This window comes from Podarcis cretensis, assembly GCF_951804945.1.
Source record: "Podarcis cretensis genome assembly, chromosome: 6".
In the NCBI taxonomy this organism is placed as follows: Eukaryota; Metazoa; Chordata; class Lepidosauria; order Squamata; family Lacertidae; genus Podarcis; species Podarcis cretensis.
In genome coordinates this window covers 14,515,015-14,542,650 of record NC_137175.1, presented here as the reverse complement: position 1 = coordinate 14,542,650, position 27,636 = coordinate 14,515,015, and the positions used below count along the sequence as shown (strand labels likewise).

Below are 27,636 nucleotides of genomic sequence, written 5' to 3'. Positions count from 1 at the left end.
CGCCTCTGCGAGGGTGTTCGGCGCGCACTAAATCCTCTTGCCCGCGCAACTCCCCATCCCCAGCCGTTCAGACGTTCCCGACTGCAGCCGCGCTTTGCTTTTACACGTGGGAACCCGCTTTACCCCTTGACGCTCTACGGGCGCAACGGTGCCGTGGCTAACCCAGCTCCTTGGAGAGCATCAGCCGGGCATAGCCGAGGGAGCCCGAGGGAGCTGCGGGTCTCCACGCTCCAAAGCGGCAGTCAGGAACCCCAGGCGCAGATGCAAGCTCAAACCCACGCGCCCATTAAAAAATAAAAACATTGCGCGACTGCTTACCTACGAAGAGCCCCACGAGCCACCAGGAGCCGAGCATGGCCAGGTCCAAGCCCCACGCGGCGGTGCCTTTGCAACAACCTGTCCCCGGGAAACAGCCGGGGAGGGGAAAAACCAAAGCGCGCGCCGAGAGGAGGCAACTCCGATGCTGTTTTGCTCAGCGCGCACCGCCTGTGCCGGGGAATCCCCGGGGATCCATGTGCTGCTGAGAAGCGAAAGTCCCGGGCAGGCGGGGAGATGCAGCCCACGGGCAAAGGAGGCCCCGACGGGCTGGGTGCGGCGGCGGCGGCGGCGGCGGCGGCTGCTTCAGAGATCGAGAGAGAAACACGCCGCGCTCTTCTCTCCTCCTGCTGCTCCCCTTGCAGCGCACGGCGCGTTCGCTTCTTCGGAGCCGCAGCGCCTGGCTGCCGATAGTTTTAAGGCGGTTCGGCAGATCCCAGGTTCGCCGGCCAGAAGAGGTGGAGACTGGGGAGGTGGTTGGGGGGCGGCGAGGGAGGGACGGGCGGGCGGAGAGGGGTGTCCCCACGTCCCTCCACGCACATTTCGGTCACGCCCAGCCCTGGCCGAGTCCCTCCGCCGACTTCCCCACCCCCAGCAGAAGTTATTTGCCCCCACGCCACCATTCACAGACCAAAATCGCTTTCAAAGAGGATTAGAGGAGAAATTCGTGGAAGGCGAGGGCTGCTGACCACGATGGCTTTGCGCACTGTCAGCGGCCGGTTGTTTTATTTTATTTTTGATAATTACATTTATAGCCCAGCTTTTCCCCCAAAGAGCTCAAAGATAATTGAGCTTGGTAATATGGGGCCGTGAGCAAGGACAAAATTTGGCGCCCCTCCCCACTAAATATTTCTTATTTTCACAAAAATTCCCTTTTTTTGCACGATTGCTCTCAGTTGGTATCCATATAAATATAGTAAAGGGACCCCTGACCATTAGGTACAGTCATGGCCGACTCTGGGGTTGCAGCGCTCATCTCGCTTTATTGGCCGAGGGAGCCGGCATACAGCTTCCGGGTCATGTTGCCAGCATGACTAAGCCGCTTCTGGCAAACCAGAGCAGAGCACAGAAACGCCGTTTACCTTCCCGCCGGAGCTGTACCTATTTATCTACTTGCACTTGACGTGCTTTCGAACTGCTAGGTTGGCAGGAGCAGGGACCGAGCAACAGAAGCTCACCCCTCTGTGGGGATTTGAACCGCCGACCTTCTGATCGGCAAGTCCTAGGCTCTGTGGTTTAACCCACAACACCATTATTATTACTATTTTGTGCACTGCCACTCAAATTCAGTTTCCTCACTGCCATAGCTTTGGGCACAGAGCAAAATCAGGCCTCTGCGCTCACTTCCAGATCACTTCTTTATTGAGCGTTCATCCTGATTTGTTTGCAGGACAGTTAGATGGTGTTCCAGTGCATTTCCCTGTCACTTTCCTTACAGTAAAAAGTCTGATCTTTTGGAGATTCAGGTTTCTTGAGCAAGAACCTCCCAGTCAACTATTGATGGTGCAACCTGCATTTGCAGGTATGTGATTGAATCCCACCTGCCTCACCTGAATGAGGCAAGAGGGGTATCAACTGTGACCTCACTCAGTGGCTGTTGGAACATAAGGAAGAGGCTTCGCCCGTCCCTTTGCAACCCTGATAGCAAACTCGTGGTCTCTTGCCAGTGCCAAGTGCAAAGCACTCTAATACGCATTTTGGTGCCCAAGGCAAATCAACCAACCAGTCCTGTGTGTACCCGAAGCAAAAATATAATGAGGAACTGTTTGTGTTCTTTGTAGCTCTTTAGAAGTGCCCAAAATATATTGCCTGTAACAGCTGCCTCCCTCTGCCTGATGGGGCAAGTCCCTGGCATGTGTATGATTTCAGCATCCATTGGGCGGCGTGCCACAGACACTGTGTGCTAAGAGTTGAATTCTGCACAAGATGATAAGGTCTGAGGGGGACAGCATCTGTATCTATGTGTTCCCTGATACCACCATCTTTCTAACCAGGGGACCGTGCAAGCGGAGCTTTAAAAACGGGGCAGATATTGCAAGGATTTGCAGGAGAGCCGCCACCGCTGATACAGCTGCTAGCACTGTTTTTGTGCCCTCTGGGCTGAAAACAAGCAGGCTCCAGGGTCGTGTGAATCAGCCCTCATGAGTGTTGAGGCAAGCGATGCTGTGAGTTTGCCCAAGGGAAGGGCTTTTCAGCTGAGCATCACCCTAGCCAAGTGGCATGCCCTTTGGGCTTGGAAACCAGCCATCTCTCAACTGCCAAGAAAACCTCCTCCCCTCCTGCTTCACTTTCCTGCCATTGCATGCCTTTCCCACCAAGGCTGCTTTGAGAGACCCACTATTCAATAGTTTCGTATCTCCCAGAAGGAGCGTTTCTGCAGCCAGCTGGGGCCTGAGGACAATAAGCAAGAAGTGGCGTTTTCTGCCAGGGACATAAACCTTAGACAAGAGTTTCTCTTAATATATTAATTAGTCTTTTGGAGGGGATGTTGTGGTTTGTTTGTGTTTCCAGGGAACTGGGGCAAGTGGAGCCTGGTATCTGCCAGTCCACCCCCCCCCCTTAAAAATATTTTTTTCTGAAAGCAACAGCTTCCTGAAGCTATAGGAGACTGGGGGACATCTGGGCAAATATGCTGTTTATTAGCCAGGTAGCATGATGACCACTTCTATACGCTGCATACTTATTTGTTAGGCAGTATTGGTAGTTATCGCTAGCCAACCCTTTAAATGCACACTAGTCAAGATGAGTTAATGTAGATTACTAGTTTTGGGTGGGTGAGGGAGGAATGAAGGAAATCAAACCCACAACAAAAACTTCATGGGGGGGGGGGAAACTAAGTTGGGATGTGTGTAATTCTGTACAATAACATGCATCTTCAAAGGTAGAACACAAAATCTATGGCCACAAGTACTGTATTTTTAAAAAAGTGATTCATCACTGGACTGAACAAAGCTAAAACCTTTTGTACATAACAAACATTATGCATATTTATGTGTTTGCCCATGAGCAAGCACACATTATGTATGTTATGTAGCATTTACACCATACATTGGTCTCCTCCAGTGATCTAGGATCATGGTCATCACAATTTGATGCTTTTGAATCATGGTGCTGGAGGAGACTCTTGAGAGTCCCATGGACTACAAGAAGATCAAACCTCTCCATTCTGAAGGAAATCAGCCCTGAGTGCTCACTGGAAGGACAGATCGTGAAGCTGAGGCTCCAATGCTCTGGCCACCTCATGAGAAGAGAAGACTCCCTGGAAAAGACCCTGATGTTGGGAAAGATGGAGGGCACAAGGAGAAGGGGATGACAGAGGACGAGATGGTTGGACAGTGTTCTCAAAGCTACCAGCAAGAGTTTGAACAAACTGCGGGAAGCAGTGGAAGACAGGAATGCCTGGTGTGCTCTGGTCCATGGGGTCACTAAGAGTCGGACACAACTAAACAACTAAACAACAAACTTACTCTAAGCTTCCAGCCTTCATGGCTTATAATGCTTCCACCCTCTCTATTGTATGCTCTCTTTATCTGTAGATGGAGGGGGGGGGGTCTACTCATTCAGCATCTCACCACCAGTTCCTTTGATTCTTTGATGTCTTAATGCCTCATTACCCCCAGGCTATCACCTAATGCAGGAGGCTAGTCCTGGCTTAATTAGCTGTTGGCACATGCTGATTCCAGATGATTAGAAGAGTCTAATACACAGTTTAAATACCCACGGGTCTAGCACATTTTTAACATTCTAAGCATTAGTTAAATTCTGTCACTAGCTAGATCCAGGAATCTTGAAGAAAGTTATGACAGGATTCACCTCTTAGGCTCTCTCATTGTGCTTTGTTCCTGGTTAATGTCTGCAGCGAGGTATAGACCACAAAGGAGAAATCATGCACACATTTCTAGCCAACATTTTGTGATTTTATGTTTGTATCATATATCTACAGTAAGCGCAAACAAATTTATGTGCCTATACGAAAAAGCCTTTAGAGTTCTAGCATGGAAGGTACAGATGTATTACACTTTTGCATAACTGGGCAATGTTTTTTTCCATCAAAAGAAGCAAAATCTTAACATCAGCTCTGACCAGCTTAGCCCCAAATGCTGTAACCTTTTCTCATAGGGCAGTTGTTTAGTCTCCTTGATCAATTTGGCTGCCCTTTTAAGGGGTTGAAGTCCAAAACAGCTCCAAAAATAGTGACGGCTGTTCCATCAGGACCTGGTGTGCAACACAGCAGCCCTGTAACTCTGGCAGGAACAGAGTACTCAGCATCAGCAGATCTCCTTAAATTTATTCAAAATATTCCCAACAAAATATGCACGGTGTTCTCAGCTTGGGCCCACTGCACCTGGGACAGGATCCAGCCCAGGCTCTGTTTCTCCTCTTACAAATCTCAAACCGGGTGTTGTGCAACAACGGCGAACAAATAAACATGCTGAGAAGCTTGGTAAGTCCCACCATGGTGGCTGGCTGGAAATATGAACAGTATTGGGGGAAGCTAATGCATTCCAGAGGCATTTGGGCATTATATGTTTTCATACTTCCAGTTGGACTGCTTTGACCTTGGCGTTGGGTAGGCAATTCTAGGCAACTCTCGCATGACCTCGTCTGCCAACATATTATCACTGAGCTGAATCGAGACTGACGCTTGAACGGGAGATGTGTTGGCCGCCTCCAAAACCCTCTGTTACCACCTGACGCCACTTTTGAAGAACAAATCAAACTGAACAGAAATTCAGAGCTTGCTTTCTCCCTTTCTTTCCTCTCTGCCAAGACAGCCTCGTTTAAAAGATAGCTGATTGATTGATAGATTGACTGTCACCGACTAGAGGCATGACGCTAAACGGGTCCCTGTGTCACTGCTTTTTAATCATAAAAAAAAAAGAAATGGAAAAGATCTCTAGGGAAAGAGGAATAAATGCATTTCCTCATTTATATCTCGTATTGGCAATGAGCAAGAAACAAAATGTTGACGAAAGGGTGAATGTGGAGCAATTTTCCACTGTTCAAATAAAGGAAAACAGCTAGTGTCATAATTCATACCCGACGTTTTCTGCTGGAGAGAAGAGGGGCGGATGCCAAAATATAATGACTTTGATAGTTTAATACTCATTCAGCTGTCTAAGCTACAGGCTGAGTTTAATGGGGCTTTTGAAGCAGAAAAATAGGCAGGCATCTGTATGTGAAAAATCGATTTGGACATGCTATAAAACGAAGCATTTTGTTGAAAATTATCCGCCTCTTGACTGGGTATCCTGGATTTGCTATTAAAAAATTATTCAGCACCTTAAGGTTACAACCCTAAGCTAACGTACTAGAGAGTAGGTCCTGTGGGACTTGGCAGGATTTACTTCTAGGTAAACATGCTGAGGATCACTTGGTGGAAAATAATTTTGCACTTCTTGGAAATTTGTGTGGAGAGGGAAAAAAGCTGTATTTTTGGTCTTTTGCTCTCACAGAAACTTAGTGAGGTAGATATATTTATTTCAGGGGGGCTGTCAATGTGGCAAACGCTCTTCCTTGCCACTGGAAGTTTGGTAAGAATGCTGAAAATTATTTTTTGTTGTTGTTGTTTAGTCGTTTAGTCGTGTCCGACTCTTCGTGACCCCATGGACCAGAGCACACCAGGCACTTCTGTCTTCCACTGTCTCCCACAGTTTGGTCAGACTCATGTTTGTAGCTTCGAGAACACAGTCCAACCATCTCGTCCTCTGTCATCCCCTTCTCTTTGTGCCCTCCATCTTTCCCAACATCAGGGTCTTTTCCAGGGAGTCTTCTCTTCTCGTGAGGTGGCCAAAGTACTGGAGCCTCAGCTTCGTGATCTGTCCTTCCAGTGAGCACTCAGGGCTGATTTCCTTAAGAATGGAGAGGTTTGATCTTCTTGTAGTCCATGGGACTCTCCAGAGCCTCCTCCAGCACCATTATTCAAAAGCATCAATTCTTCAGCGATCAGCCTTCTTTATGGTCCAGCTCTTACTTCCATACATCACTACTGGGAAAACCATAGCTTTTACTATACGGACCTTTGTTGGCAAGGTGATGTCTCTGCTATCTAGGTTTGTCATTGCTTTTCTCCCAAGAAGCAGGCATCTTTTAATTTCGTGGCTGCTGTCATGAAAATTATTTAGCACCCCTCAAAATGAGGGGTCTTTCATTCCCTGAAACAAAGTAAATTCTGTTAAACCAGTTTGTCAGATTGATTATTGAGGTTAAACTATACTTTTTCCAACCCATTATTTAAACTGTGTACCCAAAATCTAGGCCACTCCTACTGCTGTTTTGGAGTATACACACATCATCATCATCATCATCATCATCATTAGGACTGCGTTGCCGCAGCCACTCTGGGAGACTTCCAACAAATGAAAACACCAAACACAGTAAAACATCAAACATTAAAAACTTCTCTTACACCCACAAAGCTAGCAGTTAGCCACAATCCTCATCTACCCCACAGTTTCTTGATAATTCTGCATTTTGATACATTTCCCCCACAAACCGGTTTCAATCCGATTTGAAAATGTAAGTCACAGGTGTGGACAGACAGCAGGTAACTTGGAAGCACACCCAGGTGCACTGATGCGTACAGCAGGGTGCAAATGTGACTGGAAATGCAGTTTTGGGTTTTTTGGGGTGCGTGTGTGTGGAGAACCACACTGCGCTTTCAGTCAGTAATGCATACGCAGCCTTAGTTATGACACAAGCTACTAGGAAAACAGCAACAGCATGTTTTAATCCGGAGTAAGACGCAGATCGGGTCCACCACCCGGCCACAGACTCGCCCCCTCCGAAGAGGCTAAAGGGCACAAGAGGCAAAGAAATTCGAGTGCCGGGCTTCAGGGAAGCCTTTCCACACCTGCTGCCTAGGAACCCCTTGCTTGTTGGCCAAGAAATCCCTGAGTATTGCAAGGGTTTGTGAGAAGTGCTCTGTGCATCCTCTCTGTGTTGGACCTCACCATTACTCTGGGAGTGAACCATGAGTGCACCTTAGAGCAGCACTGGGGAACATTTAGAGCACGGTCCACCTGTGGCTTGCAAAATGTTTTTAATCTGAATTGTGGGACTCTTGGCTACACACCTTCTAGCAGACATGGCATTCAATGGGCTGTGATGTTTGAACGACAACAAAAATGATGGTTTTTCCTGCTGCCTTGTCAAAGGGAAGGAATGCCTGCGCATATAAATGTGTGTGAAAGTGGGGAGCGTCCTTCTTTGAGGGTGGGGGTGGCTTTGTCCCCTCTCTATATGTGTATGTGTATTTGCTTTGGCCCTGTCCTCTGCTTGCACAAAGACCCTGGAAGGCTATCCCTAAGGATATGTAGATAAACTTCCCCCAGCCCTGCCCTGGAGAATACCTAGCCCCCGCGGCTGCACATTTTGGAGGACAGCTAGTGTTGGATAAGCTGGCTGCCAGGGTAAACTTTCCACCATTGTCCACCACGATCTTCTCACTGAGGACCCCAGTAAACACCTGAAAGCCCCACATTTATGCAACATTTTTGCAAGTGTGGCTTGAGGACCACACTCAGCAGACCTTCACCAGCAGCAAAGTCGCTGGACTGGATTGCAGGTCTCAATTGTAGCTGCATCTGCCTGTCAGCTTCCTCCTCCATCTCAGTAAAGCCCTGGTAGACCTCAGCAGGCAGGAGGATGGTGACAAAACTAGAATTATTTGGCTCTGCCTGCCAATTATCTCTGGCACCACCTACTGTTTGCCTCCCTGCCTCCCACGCTATCAGTTCCGCCACCGGTGCATAACAGTAAATACCTTGTGGTGAAATGCTCCTGCAGTCATTCTCCTAAGCAACTAAATTTGGGGGTTTTAGCTGCTTTTTCCTGTCCCCCTCAAAATACCCATTCAAAGTAAAACTAGAAAATGGAGTCGCTTTCAGAAGAAAGCACAGCATTCCCTTCTTGGAGTGTTCCCAGGCTTTAATGGGATCCATGCAGCAGAAAATAAGCACATCAACTTGAAAAATTACAGAGTAAATGGTTTTATAATAACAACAATCTTAACTTTCAAGTTCTGCCTCTGATCCTTCCCATACAATGCTTCCAATATGATCCGTGAGCCTCCATTAATTGGGCCTCACAGTCGTCAGATTTCCTTGCAACCATCCCACCCCTCCCCTTTCCCATTATTTATATTATTCTTAAAGACAAAAATCAAAGTAGTTTAAAAACTGCAGGTGTTTGAAAATGGTTGCAGTCACATGCAAAGCAGCCTGTGTGCTTTGTATTATGTGGAGCCAAAAACTTAGCACGCACACGCCTAAAAGGTAATTAATTTGCATGGGTCCTTTCATCGCATGGGATCCCCCCAGAGGACTTTGCAAACATAACAGAAAGCTATATGGGAATTTTATGAGGAGGAAAACATCCCTTCTCTCTCCCTCAAACCCCGACCCGCCATTTAATGCTGATATGTCTGACTGAGGGATGCCAGCTGTCCCCATAACACATCAGACCAACGGGTGAGAAGAACACCATATCCAATTAAAACTGGAGAAGGGATTTAACTGAGGAGAATATAGCTTTTCCATCTGGAAACATGCCAGGACACCAGCGTTTTGCTGATTGCCACCGAATCCACAATCGCAGCAGGTTGTGTGCCTTTCAGGCTATGTCCAAGTGGCTCTAATTTAGAGGACTGCACTTCTCTATTTCTCCTGTACTTCTGGTCCAACCTATTCCAGATGCATGGAGGATTTCATCCGGCACCTGCCTGACCCAAGCAGGTGTAGCAGCGCAGGCCGCGAAATCTGTGAAATTGTTGGCTCCCTACTGTACGTGTGGGTGGAAGTCCCCAAATTTGGACGATTGTGTTTCTGACCCTACAGATATCACCATAGCTGTCAACCTTTCCCTTTTCTAGCGAGGAATCCTATTCGGAATAAGGGAATTTCCCTTAAAAAAAAGGGGAACGTTGACAGCTATGGATATCACACGCACAGAAAGTTTCAGATTACACCACTTCCCTCCCCCCCCCCATGTCAATGTAGGAACATAAGAAAAGCCCTGCTGAATTTAGGGACGGATCCACACCATACTTTTAAAGCGCACCCAACATCACATTAATAATAATAATAATAATAATAATAATAATAATAATAATTTTATTTATACCCCACCCTCCCTGGCCAGAGCGAGGCTTAGGGTGGCTAACACCAATAAAATCACAGTAAAAACACAACGGGGGGGGGCAGGGAAGGAAAAAAACCACAATTTAAAATACAGGTTAAAATGCAATTTATAGCGCATGGCTTCCTCCAAAGAATCTGCAGCTTGTTATAGAACCGTAGAGTTGGAAGGGGTCCCTGTGGTCATCTAGTCTGACCCCTGCAATGCAGGAATCTCAGCTAAAACATCCATGGCAGATGACCATCCAGCCTCTGCTTTAAAACCTCTGAGGAAGGAGAGTCCACCACCTCCTGAGGGAGTCCGTTCCACCGTCAAACGGCTCTTCCTGTCAGAAAGTTGTTCCTGGTGAGTCGGAATCTCCTTTTTTGAATCTATTGGATTGAGTCCTAAACCTCCTCGTTTCATCCTTACAACATCCCTGTGAGGTAGGTAACACTGAGAGGACCAAGGCCAACCAACAAACCAAATGGCAGAGTGGGTATTCAGACCCTGGTCTCCCAGGTTGCAGGGTGTGGATCTGCCCCCCACCCCCAGGCCAGCATTCTGTTCTCCTGTTGGTCAACTAGATGCCTTTGAGTCAGTCACGACTGAACCTAATGGTCAGGGGCCCTTTACCTTTAGTCCAACAATTTAAGCACTGCACTGCATCTTAGTTGGACACACATGCCCCCGTTACTCTGTTTCTTGCCTCAAACCTGTGATTTAGGAGCAGCAAACTAATCTTGGATTTGTTATTCTGTGGAATCAATCAAGAAACTGCAACACGCAAATCCTATTGAAATGAATGGGAGCTGTTCTTATGCATAGTGTCTACAGAGGGGGAATGTCCAGTGGATCAATCCCTTAATTTCTTAAATCAGAGATTCCTCTTCATTGTCTTGTTACGATAAAAAAAAAAAAAAAAGATTCAAGCAACCCACCCTAGTTCATGGACTCTCCTTCCTTGGAGGTTCGGGGGTTGGACTAGATGACCCTTGGATCCCTTCCAACTCTATGATTCTGTGCATTAATCCACATCGCAGTAAGCCATAGTTAATAGCTTTCCATGCTGATCTGAGCCAAGTTGCTCCTCCCTGCTAGTGCACTGGAGAAACAAACCATGATCCCTGGCTTAACCTTATGTCCAAACCAGGGATTACTTCACTCAAACTATGATCTGTAAGCCAAGAACAAACTTTGGCTACAGGTTGCAGATTGTCTGGAGTGAAGCAAACCACGATTCCCAGTTCAGACATAACACTAAGCCAGGGACCATGGTTTATTTCTCCCTCGTGCTAGCGGGGAGGAGCAAAATGGCCAGATCAATGTGTTCACGGCAAGCCATTAACTACAGTTTACTGTGATTTGTAATCGAGGCCGTTACAGAATAACAATAGGGGGAAAGCGAGTAGGGCTTGAAGGGGACCTGGCTCAACGCATTGTGTTTACATGCTTAAAAGAACCTGAAGTATTATTTACATGCTTAGCTGGAGTTTATCCCATCTTAGACAAGTCTGGATGGCTACCTGTTATACTTGGCTTGTCCTGGTTTCAATAAGAATTTATAGACCCATCTGCAAAATGTCCCAGCTCTTCAAGGCCAATGTAAATGCAATGAGGGGGAACGAAACCACACAAAGGAAAGGTTAACTGCTCGCTCGCTCTCCCCTCCCCAAAGCTGGCACACTTTATAACTGCAAGAAAAAGGCCTCCTAGCCGTTGAAGTTCATCACTCATGTGCATCTCCAGGGATAATTGCAGCATTGACTTAGCACGTAAAAGCGAGCGAATTTTCCTCTTCTTCTCTTCGCCTCTTTCATGTGCTTAAAAACACGCTGCAGGTTTTGCTGAGCATCATGAAAACCGCCCAGTTTGTTTGAAAACTGCTGCTTTCACCTGGCATGGGCATTAATTCCATGCATCTTATTGGGAAGTGAGAGGAAGCAAGCCTAGTGAAAGGACTAAAATTGTACATTTTGTGCAAGGGAAAAATCTCAACTGCACGTTCCTGGTTTGGAAGCAACAAGCAGAGAGAGAGAGAGAGAGGGGGGGGTTTCTTCTGTCCCCCCCAATCAATATTAAGAAAAGTAATTTGAAATTAAAATAGATTTGGAAACTCTAGCCTTGCTTTTATTCTGAATGACAGATCCTTCCTGCCCTTAGCTCACCACATCTCTCCAAGCTCGAAAACTGAAGCGTCCTCCACTGCAACGGAGAGTGGGAAAGATATTTGTGGTCTGGTGCTGGGAGCAAGGCGCTGGAGAGGCAGAGGAGATGTCAGTCCAGATTTGGGCTAAGCGCCATGCTCATGCTGGACAAACATCTCGCGAGGTGCTCAGAACTTCTGGGAGATGCCGCTGGCCTCGCATCATCAGCCAGCGAGATCTAGCATACTGTTTATGTGCAAGCCCCAGAGAGGCTGTTACTTTTGCTGCAGATACATTGACAACATCAAGCTGCCATGGGTTATTCTCGGCGAGCCTGTTCAGCTTTGAGCTTTGTACCCTAAGTCCATACTAAATTAGCATACTGAATGAAGTAATCTGCGTTACGTCCAACAGATTTTGAGTTCAGACAAAACCACTCTGTGGGGTTATATTCAAGCTCTAGTTGTGCTTAGAATCTCAGAGAGTTGGGTGGGTGTCCCTGAGGGTCCAGTCCAACCCCCGGTATATTAAGCTGGATCAGGCCCAAAAGGCCCATGTAGGTGTGACGTTAACATATGAGAGTGCTGGAGGTGAAATAGTTAAACAGGTTACCCAATCAGAACCCAGGGGGGTGGAGTCAGAGGGACTATAAAACCAGCTCTGGGAGAGGTGAAGGGAGGAGTTTGTTGGGAGTTGGGTGGTTTGTGGGTAGGTTGAGTTAGTGTAGTGAAATAAGCTGAGTCAGGAACAGTTAGGAGCTAGGAAGACAAGTAAATAACTGAGAGGTGGTTTAGTGAGAGCAGGTGGTGGAAGTTATAGGTCTGGATAGGCACCTCATGATTGTAATTGACCGATACCGTTTATGAAACCACATGCTTGTTAAACTGCAATAAAAAAACAGAAGTTTATGTTCCAATTTAACCCTGACTGGACTCAGTATTGTACCAGGTAGGGCCTGGGTGGTGGCAGTGAGAAATAAAGTGGTGGCACAAGGGTCAATAGACGGTGAAGCGTCCGGGGACCCTGTGTGATTGCCACAGTAGGCCAGCCCTCTCTTCTCACAGTGTCAATCCCTGTTGCCTAGGGGGAGCCCACAAGCAGGACACAGCTGCCATAGCCCTCTCCCACTCCTGTTATCCAGCAACTGGTATTCAAAGACACGCTGCCCCTGACGCCAGAGGTTTGACTCGTAGCCGCTGATTGTGTTCTCATCAGTTATCTTGCTGTGGTTATTTTGCATGTGTTAAAGCTCTAACTGAACTGCCAAAGGCTGTAGCTGTGCATGCCTTAAGTGCAAATTTAATAAATTAAGAAATACCCAACTGATCGCTGCGCTTTGCAGTGGTGGGGGCTCCTGCAGACACCAGGCTCATTCCTACTTACCTTTTGCCCTGTATTGAACTACCTTTCTTTCCCTTTTGTTTGTTTTTTTTGTCCCAGCACTTTCCCCAGGAAAACCCACTCTTTACCGCTGAATCGGAACAAATGGCAATTTGGGTTTCCCCCAGATTGTTGTTTGCTCCAATTCAGCCATCGAAAGCTAATGAGGCTTTTCCCTCCTCCTCTTTTTAAATCGTGTGCTGTTCAAAAACATTATACAGGAAAGAGAGAAAGAGAAGCCTTATATGAGATATTTTCTCCCATCCCATATTTCCAGTTTAGCATTGCTGTGCTAAATCAGCTTGTGGGAGGGGATGCCATCTGGATTTAGCCTAAACATATATGCTAAGTGTAATGGGAAACTGCTTGGGTGATGCAGTCCCCTTCTTGGCCAGTGATGAAAGGGTGCTGTTGGTTCTTTTAATGCTTTCCACTGTTCCCATCTGAACACTCAGCTAAAGTGCTTTTAGTTGAAGTGCTTCAAAAAAAAAAATACTTTTTAAAGAACTGCAATTAGAAATGATTTCTATTTTTTTTATTTTTTTAGAAAGCCTAGTTCCTTACAAGACTCCAAAGAGCAGTTCTGATTTCAATTCATGTATTGGGCTGGATTTTTGAGGTCGGCAGCAATTTCATTTGTCTTTGCTTTCGGCTCCCCACTCCCTGTCCATAGAGAAGAATAACAATCACAAGTTGGTTTATTCCAGAGGTACGTCCAAGACCACCTCTGTTTCCTGCTTGGGGGCGGGGGGGGGGGACTGGGACAGGGAAAATAGCTCCAAGTAATACATCTTTCTCGCAAGTGCTTTCCCACAGTTTAGGATTTTGCCCTAGAGTTCATGGAAGTGGATTCAGACAAATCACTTAGTTAGCGCTTCTTACACTGCAGCTTGACCACTGCAAAACTGACCCACATAGAAGATCACCACTGGAGGCCCTTGGAGGTGTTCCAGGGTCTATCTGTCTGTGATCAAGGAGGGAGACGTATTCATTAGCCACACAAAGTCTCTGAGGGTAGTTCGCCTTGCTCCCTCCCTTATGAAATCATTTAATGAGAAGATCTTCAGCAAGGTCTGTGGTCAAGAACCACTGCAGGCTGGTTGATTACAGTGACCAGGGCACTCTACCACTTTGTAGAATTCGGTAGGTAGGAAGGTTGGGGGGGGACTAGAATGAGTTGATTCCATCTATTGTTGGCTCTGGCGCCACCTGCTGTCTGCCTCCCAGTGTTCCAGCCTAACAATGAGTATCAGCCAGCACTGCTGATTACATCTTGCTTTGATAGACTGGTCAATATTGCTTAAGGTTGTTGACACATGGTGTTAATTGATGTTATTGCCTCCCCCCCACCCCCTGCTGCTATTTTTATAAAATAGGCTTTAACTTGCTGCTTTGTGCAGTTTAGATTTCAATTATAATATCCATTTACTTGAGAATAAGCTCCACTGAACTCAATTTATTTCTGAGTAGCTATGCGTAAGATTGCACTGTTAGCTTTGTAACTGGCTTTCTAATGGTGTTATTGTTTGGATAGTGGTATTAGCCACCTTTTAAAGTAAAGGGGTATAAAAAATATTTTAGATGCATAAACAAAAATGGCACCCAGAGATGCTACTTCACCTCACTTCAGCTGAACAGCTGTGCCTTTCTGCACAAGAAGCATAAAATACAGCAGGTAAAGCATTGAACATCCACGCTGGCTGTGACTGAGAACTGAATGTTTCTTTTTATTAGATTTCACTGTAGAAAAGTATGTTGTTGTTCTTTAGTCGTTTAGTCGTGTCCGACTCTTCATGACCCCATGGACCAGAGCACGCCAGGCCCTCCTGTCTTCCACTGCCTCCCGCAGTGTTGGAATTCTGCCTGGGTCAGAGGAATGTGCCACAGCGTAGGCACCGGCAGATATTCCTTGGCGACCTCCCGGCTGCTACTCCCGGCAGATAAGCTGGCGAGGTCTCGGCGATTTTTCTCAGGCTGTGAGAAAAACACACCGTTCCTTCTCTCTCCCCTTTGGTGTCCCCAGGGAGGGGAAAGAAGCAGACAGAAATCTATTTACATCTTTTATTTCTGTCTTTCACTTCAGTACAGAGAAAACATGTCTGCACTCAACAGCAGTAAGAATAAACTCCACCCATGTACATCCTGTACAGGTCATATGACACACACACACTGAGCTAACATCCGGTGCTCAATACAGAATGGACTGCCCCTTTGTTTCCATGGCAACAGTCACAAACATCCTGTCTGGCTTTCCAGCCACAAGCAGATGACTGAGCTGCTAGAGCCTTTGCTTGCTGCTGCATTGCTGCTTTAGAATAACAGTTTGGTCAAACTCATGCTGGTAGCTTCGAGAACACTGTCCAACCATCTCATCCTCTGTCATCCCCTTCTCCTTGTGCCCTCAGTCTTTCCCAACATCTGAGAAGTCTTCTCTTCTCATGAGGTGGCCAAAGTATTGGAGCCTCAGCTTCAGGATCTGTCCTTCCAGTGAGCACTCAGGGCTGATTTCCTGAAGAATGGATAGGTTTGATCTTCTTGCAGTCCATGGGACTTTCAAGAGTCTCCTCCAGCACCATAATTCATAAGAGTATAGGATTTGTTTATTCACCTGAAGAAGAGATCCCTTTGCTCGAAATGCACCCTTATCTGGACTCTCAAATAATAAATATTAGCCTGCCCCATTTGGGATTTCCCTCTTTCTGTGTCTGCTGGATCTAACTGCACAGATTTGGTGATATTTAACCACTACTGTCCCCAACTACTCCAAAATCTCATTCCAAACTATTGCAGATATTAATATTGTGCAGCTAGAAGGACTGTATGCATAAAAACTGACTTCTTTTGCAAATAAAACACTGTGAAGGCCCTTAAGTTGAATTCAAAGATTTACTTGTAGAACTTTCTTCAAAACGGAACAAAAACGTCATAGATAGATACATCCATATAATTCCATACAATATCTTGTGCCAGCCCAGCACAGGTTAGAAATAAAAGGTAATTCTATGATTCTATCATTCCAAACAACCCTAGAATCAAAGATCTCTATCCTTGCATCCTCCATTTCTTCTGAGGCTGCGTGCTCCTGAGTGAACTCCATTATCACATCTTATTCTCACAGAGCCTGAGAACAAAGACTTAGCCACTACTCTTCCAAGATGGCAATTTGCAACCAAATACCTTTGTCACCTGATCTAAGGTTAAACACTCATGTTTTAGCTAGCAGAAAACAACAATGGTTGTTTAGTCATTTAGTCATTCCCCATTTCAGTGTCAAGTAAACAATTATACTTAACACGCACTGCATTGGCAGGTTGACTTGAAAATTGCCACTTCACAGAGAATTATATATCACTGAAGGATGGTGACAAGTCTCAGAGGGAGGGCTTCAGCCTTGTTTCTGGACTGTGGCACAGGACAAAGAAAAGCAGTGTCATGGACAAAGGGAACCTTCTTGGCTCCCTTTTAATAGTTTGATGGATGTTTTGCAAATGATGACCATCAGTCGACTCCATTGCTCCTTCCCAGCTCGAGCCGGCATCATGCAGACATACCGTTCCAGCGAAATATATTTGGGTTTTTTTAGCAGTGCAGCTAGCCAGAAAGAGCCTGGGCTGAGCTGTGGTCCCAGGCGCTGCCATTGCCAGTTTGCCTAAAGAAAGGAATTCATAGGCAATCTAGCCATCAATAATGAAACAGTAAAATAACTCCCCGTGTTTGCTCCTTGGCTGTGTTTAACCATAAAGCAGCTGTTAAAACAGATCCAAATATATTAAAAATCCAAATCTTTCTGTGGTCCTGGATCTATTGCCATTCTGTTGTTTTTCAGCTTGGTGAGAATTTCCCCTGCCTGAAATCCTGGACAGCCCCTACCAGTCAGTGCAGGCAATACTGAACTAAGAGGATGTTCAGTTTAGTCGGAATCTCCTTCCTTGTAACTTGAAGCCATTGGGTCAAGTCCTACCTCCCAGAGAAGGAGAAAACATCTTGCTCCGTCTTCCATGGGCAGCCCGTCAGACATTTGAAGGTGGCTATCGCATCTCCTCTCAGTCCCCTCTTGCATCATCTATTTCCCTCCTCCTCCTGGTTCATGCCACCATGGGATCTGAAATGTGATCATTTGTATAAACAGAATCCCAAACCTTTCACATCCTCTTCCGTTCAGCTTGGTTGCTCGGGGCTTTCAAAGGTCATCTCTATAATTGAACAGACGCTTGGGACGAAGGGACGTCTCTTCCCACCTTGTTTAGGAACACACAGGTCCCCTTCCTGATAGACATAACAATAGGCCGCGACAGCAAACAGCAACAGCTGATTCTCCATTTGTAACCTAATTCACAGTGCAATCCTGGACATGTCTGTTCAGAAGTAAGTTTCATTAAGCAGGGCTTACGCTTGAGTACGTGGATAGAGGATTGCAGGTTAAAGCAGGTGAAACAGATCTGGTTAGGGCAGGAATGGGAGAAACTCTGCCCCCCCAAGATGTTTTTAGACTACAGCTTCCATCATCCTTGACCATTGGCTATGCTGGCAGGGACTGATGGGAACTGGAGTCCAATACCATCTGGTTCTCTACTCCTGAAATAGGATATCCCCAACTCATTCATCATTATTATGGTCTGCTTGCATTTCAGGAGTTTTGCCCAAGTACATGGAGATAGCTGTGGATGAAGTTTGTCCATATTGTCCCTGAAGGCAAAATTGTGCAGTCTCCAGTTTCAAAAACACAAGGGCCCTGTGGATCAGACAGAAGCAGGACACAAGTACAACTTGTGTGTCGCTTGCAATTGACATATACTGCTCAGAGCCTGGAAGTTCCATTTAAACTGGAAGTATCATACAAGTATCATACAAGTATTATAGAGTTGGAAGGGACCACAAGGGTCATCTAGTACAACCCCCTGCAATGCAGGCCTCTTTGGTCCAATGTGGGGCTCGAACCCACAGCACTGAGATTAAGGGTCTCTTGCTCTACCAACTGAGCCAGCTCTATCAACTGTTATGGCTAATCACTTTTAACAACAACAAAAAGAAGGGAGAGGGAATTCGTCAGACATCGAAGCACAACAGTAAAGGTTCGTTCACACGTTGCACTAAACACAGGTACAAGCTGTCTCTACACATGTGCAAGTGTTTGTGTTTATTTCTACAGCTCCACTGTCTGTGAAAACAGGCACATAGACTGTACACTCATTGAATGATACGCACTGTAAATGTGCTTAAAATGCCCAAGAAAGGTAAGTTGCTTTGTGGTGATAGTGCATAAGGTTGTAATTTTGTTTGCTGGTCCCCGAGAAGACTGCAATTGCTAAGTAGGATAATTGCTTTGTAGGAGACCAAGGGCACATTGACACCATACATTTAAAGCCCTATGATACCACTTTAAACAGTCTTGGCTTCTCTCAAAGGAATTCTGGGAGCTGTAGTTTGGTAAGGCTGCTGTGAGTCCCTAGGATACCCCTGTTCCCCTCACTGAGCTGCAATTCGCAGAGTGGCTTAATAATCAATCCCTCTTCGCAGGGAACTCTGGGAATTGTAGCTTTGTGCGGGGAATAGGGATCTCGTAATAACTTTCAGCACTCTCTATAAACCTCCGCTTCCAGAATCCTTTGGTGGAAGCCATGACTGTTCAAAGTGCTATAAAAGTATGGTGTGAATGTGGCCAGTTTACCAGTTTCCTGCTCTCCAGTTCCATATTTATCCATGAGGAGATGGCAGCCTGAACTCTTGATCCATTGTAAAGGTAAAGGGACCCCTGACCATTAGGTCCAGTCGTGGCCGACTCTGGGGTTGCGGTACTCATCTCTTTTTATTGGCTGAGGGAGCCGGCGTACAGTCATGTGGCCAGCATGACTAAGCCGCTTCTGGTGAACCAGAGCAGTGCACGGAAACGCCATTTACCTTCCCGCCAGAGTGGTACCTATTTATCTACTTGCACTTTGATGTGCTTTTGAACTGCTAGGTTGGCAGGAGCTGGGACCGAGCAATGGGAGCTCACCCCGTCGTGGGGATTCGAACCACCGACCTTCTGATCGGCAAGTCCTAGGCTCTGTGGTTTAACCCACAGCACCACCCGCATCTCTTGTATGGTCCTATAATATGATGCCCTATCTATTCCCCTCACTGTTTCAACAAATGGCAACCATTGCTATATTGGAGAATGTTCTGATCTACAGTGGTGCTGGCTGTGCCCACAGATGCCCTTTCTTTCTCACTCGGCTGTTTGCAATGCCAGCCTCTCTCATTATGCCTATGATCACCTCCCTGCAGTGAGATGCATGTGCTGGCATCCGAATGCGCTCAAACGCTCACACACAAAACACCCACACAGGTAGCAGCCCCCCGAAGGCAGAAGAGAAGCCTCTGTTCTGCTCCTTCCCCCTGGCAGGCCTTCTGAGCTTTCTCCTCCCCAGATCTCTTTTCAACCCCCTTCCTTTGCTGAATTGGCCTACAGAGATGGGCCTGAGCCAAAAGCAGTGGGGGACCACATTAACAGGGGCCTCGAGCAACTCTCAACGGGACAAAGAGAAAGGGAGAGATTGTTTTCACTGTGAAGCCCAAGGTTTGCCCACTAGAATAAAAGGACCATGGTCAGCTAACTCAGCTGCTGCCAAGCCTTTTTCTTTCTAGGGGTGGACAGATCTGTCAATTTTGGGTTCTTTCAGTTTTTTCGTTTTTTATTTCAGCTCTCCACCCCACCCCATTACTGCATCAGTATATGAATTTCCATTAAAAAGTCCACATGCAAATTTGTACTTTTTGTGTATATTTCTCCTGACATACATTTTCATCTGATATACTGCATGTTGCAAATTTTCACACACACACACACACACACACACACGTTTTATGTATTTTTGTGCACACTTTCACCTAAAATGGGTTTTTTAAATGCATATTTTTGGTTGGAGAAAAACTGCAAAATTTAGAGAGGCACAAATTGGGACAGATAGCTGCGTTTTGGTTTGCGTTTGGTTCGTGCATAAAGTAAATTAGGTAGGCTTGCATTCCTTTCTCTCCAACCCTGGTTATTCAGTGGAATTTACTGTTTTCAAGATCCACTTGTTTGTTTCAGTGTGACTCATAACTGAATCTGTCTTAAAACTTTCCTGTCACATTCCCTCAATTAACATATGTCCCCCTTTCCCTATAGGAGCTCAAGGCAGATTACATGGTTATCTCCCCAATGCTTTCTTCACAACAACCCTGTGAGGCAGCTTAGGTTAAGAAATAATAACTAGCCCAAGAGCATTGAAGCTGAATGGACAGCTCAGGTAGAGTTTCCTCAGCTCTTAATCTGATAGATTGAACCACTACCCAACATTGGCTCTACAATGAGAAGCCCGAACCCTCTGGGTTCAGACAAAACACCGTTGCTTACCTCAGCAAAGTGGGCTACAACTCCTGGTATTACAGTGAATGAGGGAGTGCCCTCCACTGTTTCAAAATCACACTTCTCTGCCAGGTTTTCTGAATGCTCCACGTCTCATTATTCCCCTGCAGGAAGACATTATTATTTTTATCCTCATCATAAATACAGCCTTGACAGGTGGAGAGTATCAATTTTCAGGGGAAAGGCTCGATGCAACCTTCGGCGGAGAAGGGTGAATTATCTTACCAAGACATCGGATGGGCGAGTTAATGTTTGATCTGCAGGCGACAACATGGAATTGATTCTTCCCACTCGGGAGGCGTGACTGATGTTGCATTTCTTAAGCAGGGCCCGGGTGGTCCAGATGTCCATGTCTGATTTTGGCCCAACTACCGTGTGCATTTATGCCCGTCTTGCTTTTTTTATTGTCCTCCTGCTCTCCTTCTCCCTTGTCGTACAACCCACCACTGTTGTTGGAAGTTTCTACTGGAAGGCACGGTGGAAGGACGGTGAGTTTTTTAAGGAAGGCTGGTGAGGTGGGTGGGAGGTTAGGGTTCCATAGAAGCTTATCAGCCCCTTCTCTGTTGGGAGATACTAATGGCTACCCTTGGAGGCAGAAGCAGCTAAAGTATGCACAAGTTGTTGAACTACAACTCAGTGGCTTAGTGTGGGTTGCCAGAGCCCGGGGCTGCGCAAAGTGGGGGTGGGAAGGAGGGAAACAGATGGAGTAAACATGTAAACATGTACATTCAACTGCCTAATGGTGTCCAGGAGATCACAGCCGCACTGATAAGAAAAGAAGAGTCATTCTGTTGCCTGGCAAGGTCACTTCCTGGTTCACTTGGAGAAGCCATTTTCAACCGAGTCCAGCAATGGAAGTGCGTCGTGTTAAGGATAATGGTTTAATTTCCAGAAATGGGGATGTTTGCTTATGTTGAACTGCTGTGTATTTCTAACATGAGGTTTTTTCCTTTGGCAGTAGCTCTCCTGTGATTGGCTGACTGTGAGTCACATGAGGGAGGCATTCCATTCTGTTGTGATTGTTATTCCAGCAACTCTCATTTTTTAACTGCTTTCTGTTCCTTCTCTCTGTTGGGAGGCGAATCGCTGCTGAGGACAAGTGTGTGCCCATGTGATCAATCTGAAGTGAAACAGACAGGAAGATCCCTAAACGTTAATAAAGAGATACCTGTGCAGGAGCTCTCTATATGAACAAAGTGAAAGGGCACACACACTGCCTACATGATTTATTGAGTCCATCCCAGACTTTTTAAAGATATTGAAGAGGATTCTGAGGTGCTGAATTCTAACCAACAAAAACGGCTGAGCCAATCCTGTGGTCCCCATCTGGAACATTCTCCCACAATCCTCCACAGGGTTTCATTTCTGAGCTGTGAAAAAGGGTTCCCCAAAAGTTCAAAATACCACTGCAACAGAAGATCAAACACCAGCATTTATCCTTCCTTAGCTGCTCTGATCTCTGCCATCTGATCAGTTGCAGGCTTTAATCAGTAACCAGCAGTTTGGACACCACAATTTGCTCAATTACACGAAAATAAATGTAATTGTAGCAAATTGACCCAGGTTTTCTTTTTTAAAAAAGAATCAATGCATTTCAACTTAGCTGTCACATGCTAAAAATATTTTTTTTCAGCCCCGCTGGGTTGGGGAAGTGGGTAGAGGGCAGGCTTGAAACAAAACAATCTTTCAAGTTGTACGAAAATCTGAGGAAAATTAATAGTGCATCCAGTTTTGAGGTTTCTTGCTCAGTTTTTATTTCTGTGGGAGGCTTTCCTGTGTAAAGACTAAGCAAAACCAAGAGGATAATACATGGAGGATTTGAGCCAGTGTGCATATTAGATGAACAGCAGAGATTATGTGAATACATCTTGGACCTTTCTCGCTTCTTGTTTTATTCAGAAGCAATTTATATTCATAGGAGTGCCTCCGTGGCATATTGCTCCCCTTTCCTAGTCATCTATTCATACTTCTCCTCTCTCCTCTCTTTATCCTCTGTTTGCAAGGAGAGGAAGTGGAACCTGGGTTCGAATTTACAGCCAAGTGGTTTGAGGGGGCAGAACTGGCACCTTCTTTTTCTAGAAAGAAAAAAGTCCTGGGTAAGATCTTTTATCTCCTTCTGATAATCAGCCCTGTTGCCAAGACCTCAAACTGGCTGTCACTTAGTCCTAACAAAAGTTACAGAGCTGGACTTTTCCACTGTGTTTGTTTGTTTTCATATAATGTATACATCACTTGATCATTTTTTTAATGGGAGCATGCGGGGGAAGGCAGTCTCATAGCTAAAATGGTCCCAAGTTGTCAAGGGCTCTCTATATGCTCATAAAAAGGTAAAGGGACCCCTGACCATTAGGTCCAGTCGCGGCTGACTCTGGGGTTGCGGTACTCATCTCGCTTTATTGGCCGAGGGAGCCAGCGTACAGCTTCTGGGTCATGTGGCCAGCATGACTAAGCCGCTTCTGGTGAACCAGAGCAGCGCACGGAAACGCCATTTACCTTCCCGCCGGAGTGGTACCTATTTATCTACTTGCACTTTGAGGTGCTTTTGAACTGCTAGGTTGGCAGGAGCTGGGACTAAGCAACGGGAGCTCACCCCGTCGTGGGGATTCAAACCGCCGACCTTCTGATCAGCAAGCCCTAGGCTCTGTGGTTTAACCCACAGCGCCACCCGCGCCCCCTATATGCTCATAGTAACACCTTAAATGTGGCCTGGTAACAAATCACCCAACCAGTGCCAGTCTCTGAGCACAGGGGGTATATGCTGAAAAAGGCCTCGCTCCTGTCAGCAATCATGCTGAAGCATTCTGCACCAGCTGCTGCTTCGAGATCAAGCACGAGGTAAAGTGCCACATAGAACTCATTGCCATAACCCAGTCTTGAAGCAACCAACGCATGAACTGCTGTGGCAAGACTTTTCTGACCCAGGAATGGCCATAGCTGTTGAACCAGTCGCTGTTGGTAAAAGACCCTTCTAGCCACAGAGGCTATCTCAGCCTCCAGTGACATAGCTGGATTCAGAAGCCCTTCAAACAATGAATCTGCCATCTGTCATGAATGCTTTAGTTAGGATTCCTGCATTACAAGGTTGAGTTGGACTCTATGGTTCTATGATTCTATTATTCCTTAAGGGGGAGTGCAGTGCCATCCGGAGTAGACAACTGACTAATTTCTCAGACACATTTTGGTCCATATTCTAGTGGTTCCTTTACTTATCAGGGCTTGTGTGTCTGTTTGCTCTCGTATGCTTTTCTTCCACACTGAGAACATTGCATGAGAAGGATAAGTTGGAGAACTGCCCAGGGCTATGGTGGGACGCCACACCTTTTGTTGTTGTTTAGTTGTTTAGTCGTGTCCGACTCTTTGTGACCCCATGGACCAGAGCACACCAGGCACTCCTGTCTTCCACTGCCTCCCGCAGTTAGGCTCTGATAAACAAAATGGCGTGTGACGCAGTGAAAAATGCAGCCCGTGAGAGCAGAGAAGGGGACAGCGAAAAAGTGAGAGCAAGATGCTGTATATGTTGGATTATAACAGGAAGAATGAAGAAACAAATGGAAAATAAGCATCTTGTTCCCGCCAAATAAGGGATGGTTGACAGCTATGGCTCACCACTGTCTGCACTGACTGGCAGCAGCTGTCCAGGGTTCCAGACAGGGGTCCTGCCCAGCACCACCAGAACATGGCAGGAACTGAACCTGAAACCTTCTCACTGAGCTCCAGTCCTTCTGAAGTGGCATGGGATTTGACGTGGTGGAGGAGTGTGTGTGTGTGTGTGTGTGTGTGTGTGTGCGTGCAGCAAGAGAGAAGGTTGAAGAATTTGGATGGGTGGGAGCTTTTCTACCCATGCAAGACATCTTGCAAGAAATCTTTACGTCCAAGCCACTCATAAGCTGGCATCCGTCTGTCTCGGGAGACAATGGAAGAATGTGCCTTTCGGGGTGAGGCCAAGCTACTGAAAGGTTGCAGCACCTGCTGTTGCTCTAGAAACCAATGCAGGAGAGACATGTTTTGTTGCAGCTGCAGCAGATGAAGACTTCCAGTTGAGCTGCTGCAGATGCACTGAAATATACTCGGAGTTGAGAGTGAATTTCATGCTCTTTATTCAGCTCATAGTGGTGAGGAGGAATGGAAGTTCCCCCAGAATGTCTGCCTTATATACATTATTTACCCAATGGGCCCCACGTGATTGGCTAATTCCGGGATTCTCCTGTAGGCCAATCAGGTTGCGGATTCGCTTCCACTTGGAGCTGGATTGGGTGGCTCCTGTGGACCAATCAGACTGCTGCATTCTGAATCCTATTGTTCTAGGACCAATCAGACTGCTGCATTTTGGATCCTATTCAAGTCAGTACATAACATGCACCATGGCGTTTCTCTTTGCCCTCCCACCCAGCGATCATCCCTCTTCTGCTCACTGCTATGAATACATGACCTGACTGCCTGTCTCTGGGCACTAGGTTCTAGGTTGATGTTGCCAGGCTTCCCGTCATGTTTGCAGACATCGTTGTAACGCAGAGTTGGTCTGCCAACTGGCCTGGTGCTGGAAGCCCTGTAGAGCAGGGTTTTGTTTATTTAAATGCTAAGTTTTCCCAGGCTTTTCCACCAGTAAACCCTGGTGCACCTGCTGCAACATCTCTGAGCCTAGCCACACTGATCGATGCCTTGTTAACCTAAAGGTTAGATTGCTGCAATACATTATATGGGAGGCTGCCTCTAAAAACAATTTGGAAAGTTCATCTAGTCCTGAGTACAGCTGCTTGGCTGCTAAATGGGTCTGGCCCAACAAGGGAGCAGATCCTGCCAGCTTTGAAACAGCTTCTCTGGCTGCCAGTCCATTTCCAAGCACAATTCGAAGCGCTGCTGAGACTGAATGTTAAATCCCCATACGGCTTGGGATGAGGTTCCCTGTCTGTTCCCTGTCATTGAGGGAACGTCCTCAGACGTTCCTGACTCTTAATTCCCTGGCATCTACTCTTACCCTTTTCTGGCACTGAATGAAGACCCTCTTTTATTTTCCAGCCCTTTAAAAACATCAGACGAATCTGTTTTCACTCTACTCATGTGATATTCTCATGCTTTCATCAACTCTGCAACAAACAGTTGACTATTGATATGTGCTGTTTGGTTGTTTTCATGGCTCTTAGTGCGCAAGATGCCCTGAAAAATTATTACTGAAAGTCAATGTTTGACTTGGAAGTAGATCCCACCGGGCTGTATCCAATGCTGTCTGTGAGGGAACAGAATGGACTCCCGCTCACATGAAAGGACTTCACCTTCCTCTCTGTACCCCCTGCAACTCTCCAAGCCCTCTCAAAACCTCCTCGGGAGGTTTGTGAGATCCTATGGAACAGATTTGGGGGGGCTGTAGGGGGGAGGTGAGGAAGGTAAAGGCCTGTTGCATGAGGAAAAGTCCATTTGCATTATTATTATTATTATTATTATTATTATTATTATTTTATTTTATTAATTTATTTAACATAATTATTACAAAATATAAGCAAAATATTACAAATACATACGTACATATATATTTCAGATAAGCACATATATATAAAAAAAGAACAAAAGAGAAAAAAGGGAGAAAAGAGAAAAGAGAAAAAATAAAGAGAAAAAAAAGAAGAAAAGTTGGAAGTCAATCAATGAAATTTATTATTGAGATATTTGTAGGATAAGGATGGATTACTATTATTTTAATTTATATCCCGCCCTATACCCGGAGGTCTCAGGGTGGTTCACAGAACAAAATCAAAATATAAAACCACAAAATATATAATCAAAATAAAAACAACAACCCAGTAACCCCCTCTCAAAGAAAACCTCCCACATTTTAAAAGGGCATAGGATGTCAATCAAATCTACCCTGGTTAAAAAGGAACGTTTTTGCCTGGCGCCTAAAGGTGTATAATGAAGGCACCAGGCGAACTTCCCTGGGGAGAGTATTCCACAGATGGGGAGCCACTGCAGAGAAGGCCCTGTTCTCGTGTTGCCACCCTCCGGACCTCTCGAGGAGGAGGCACACAAAGAAGGGCCTCAGAAGATGATCTCAGGGTCTGGGTAGGTTCATATGGAAAGAGGAGGTCTGTGAAGTACTATGGTCCTGAGCCATTTAAGGCTTTATAGGTCTAAACCAGCACTTTGAATTGGGCCCGGAAACTAATTGGTAGCCAGTGCAGTCCAAACAATGTCAGATTTCACTCACTGCGTTCAGTGGAAACCATGCATAGGTTTGCAGCCTTAATAAGAGACCAGATTTAGACAGGGCAGTGCTATACACTCAGGTGAAATGCTTACAAAGTTCAAAGAGATCTGGAGGTTTTAACTCTACTTGCTCCTTGTTCTCCTACTGTAAACAACATTACTTTCCATGCTTAGGCAGGTGCATCTCCCTAACCCATAGCTGTCAACTTTTCCTTTTTTTTTTGCGAGGAATCCTATTCAGAATAAGGGAATTTCCCTTAAAAAAGGAAAATGTTGACAGCTATGCCTTAACCTCCGGTGTGTCTGCTGTCCCTTCCTTTTCACAGGGGGAAGAGTGGCAATTCCACATTAAAATACCTAGTGTGTGCTGACTGGGAACAGTTATGGACCACAGGTATGAAATTCATGGCATGTAATGCCTTAAGAGAGAATATTATGAAAATGATATACAGGTGGTACATGACACCAGTCAAGCTTGCAAAAATATATCATTTGCCCGATAATAAATGTTGGAAATGTAAAGAAAATGAAGGTACATTCTTTCACCTTTGGTGGACGTGCCCAAGGATTAAGGCTTTCTGGGAGATGATTTATAACGAAATGAAAAAGGTATTTAAATATACTTTCTTGAAAAAACCAGAGGCCTTTCTCCTGGGCATGGTCGGCCAATTGGTGCCAAAGAAGGATAGAACTTTTTTTATGTATGCAACAACAGCAGCAAGAATACTCATCGCGAAGTATTGGAAGACACAAGATCTACCCACCCTGGAAGAATGGCAGATGAAGGTGATGGAGTACATGGAACTGGTGGAAATGACTGGCAGAATCCGAGACCAGGGAGAAGAGTCGGTAGAAGAAGATTGGAAGAAATTTAAAGTCTATTTACAGAAACATTGTAAAATTAAGGAATGTTAGAGGGAGGTTGGAATGAAGCGAAGTGGTTTTAGCAATAATCTTATTAAGAGATATGTAAAAACAGATTGTTAACATGTTAAAAATGTAAAGTTATAATATATTACGATAAAGCATTAAGATAAATGCAAAAAGGGTAAGGACTTGCTGAAACAACTATTGAACTAGAATACAAAAGAG

At 45.7% G+C, this 27,636-nt stretch overlaps 1 protein-coding gene and 1 long non-coding RNA gene across 2 annotated transcripts in view; both read right to left on the bottom strand.

Moving 5' to 3' along the window:
* Positions 1-666, bottom strand: part of APCDD1L (APC down-regulated 1 like) — a 46,892-nt gene extending 46,226 nt beyond the window's left edge. Inside the window, exon 1 of the mRNA XM_079979513.1 lies at positions 319-666. Coding sequence (XP_079835639.1) covers positions 319-355 — 37 coding nt within the window. The 5' untranslated portion in view covers positions 356-666. The remainder of the gene's footprint in view (positions 1-318) is intronic.
* Positions 667-4,235: 3,569 nt separating this feature from the next.
* Positions 4,236-20,694, bottom strand: LOC307218143. Its single transcript, XR_013839819.1, has 3 exons — positions 20,575-20,694; positions 20,338-20,453; positions 4,236-5,174 (listed from the first exon to the last, which is right to left on the bottom strand). It is a non-coding gene; the product is annotated as an uncharacterized lncRNA (long non-coding RNA).
* Between the last annotated feature and the right edge of the window lie 6,942 nt (positions 20,695-27,636).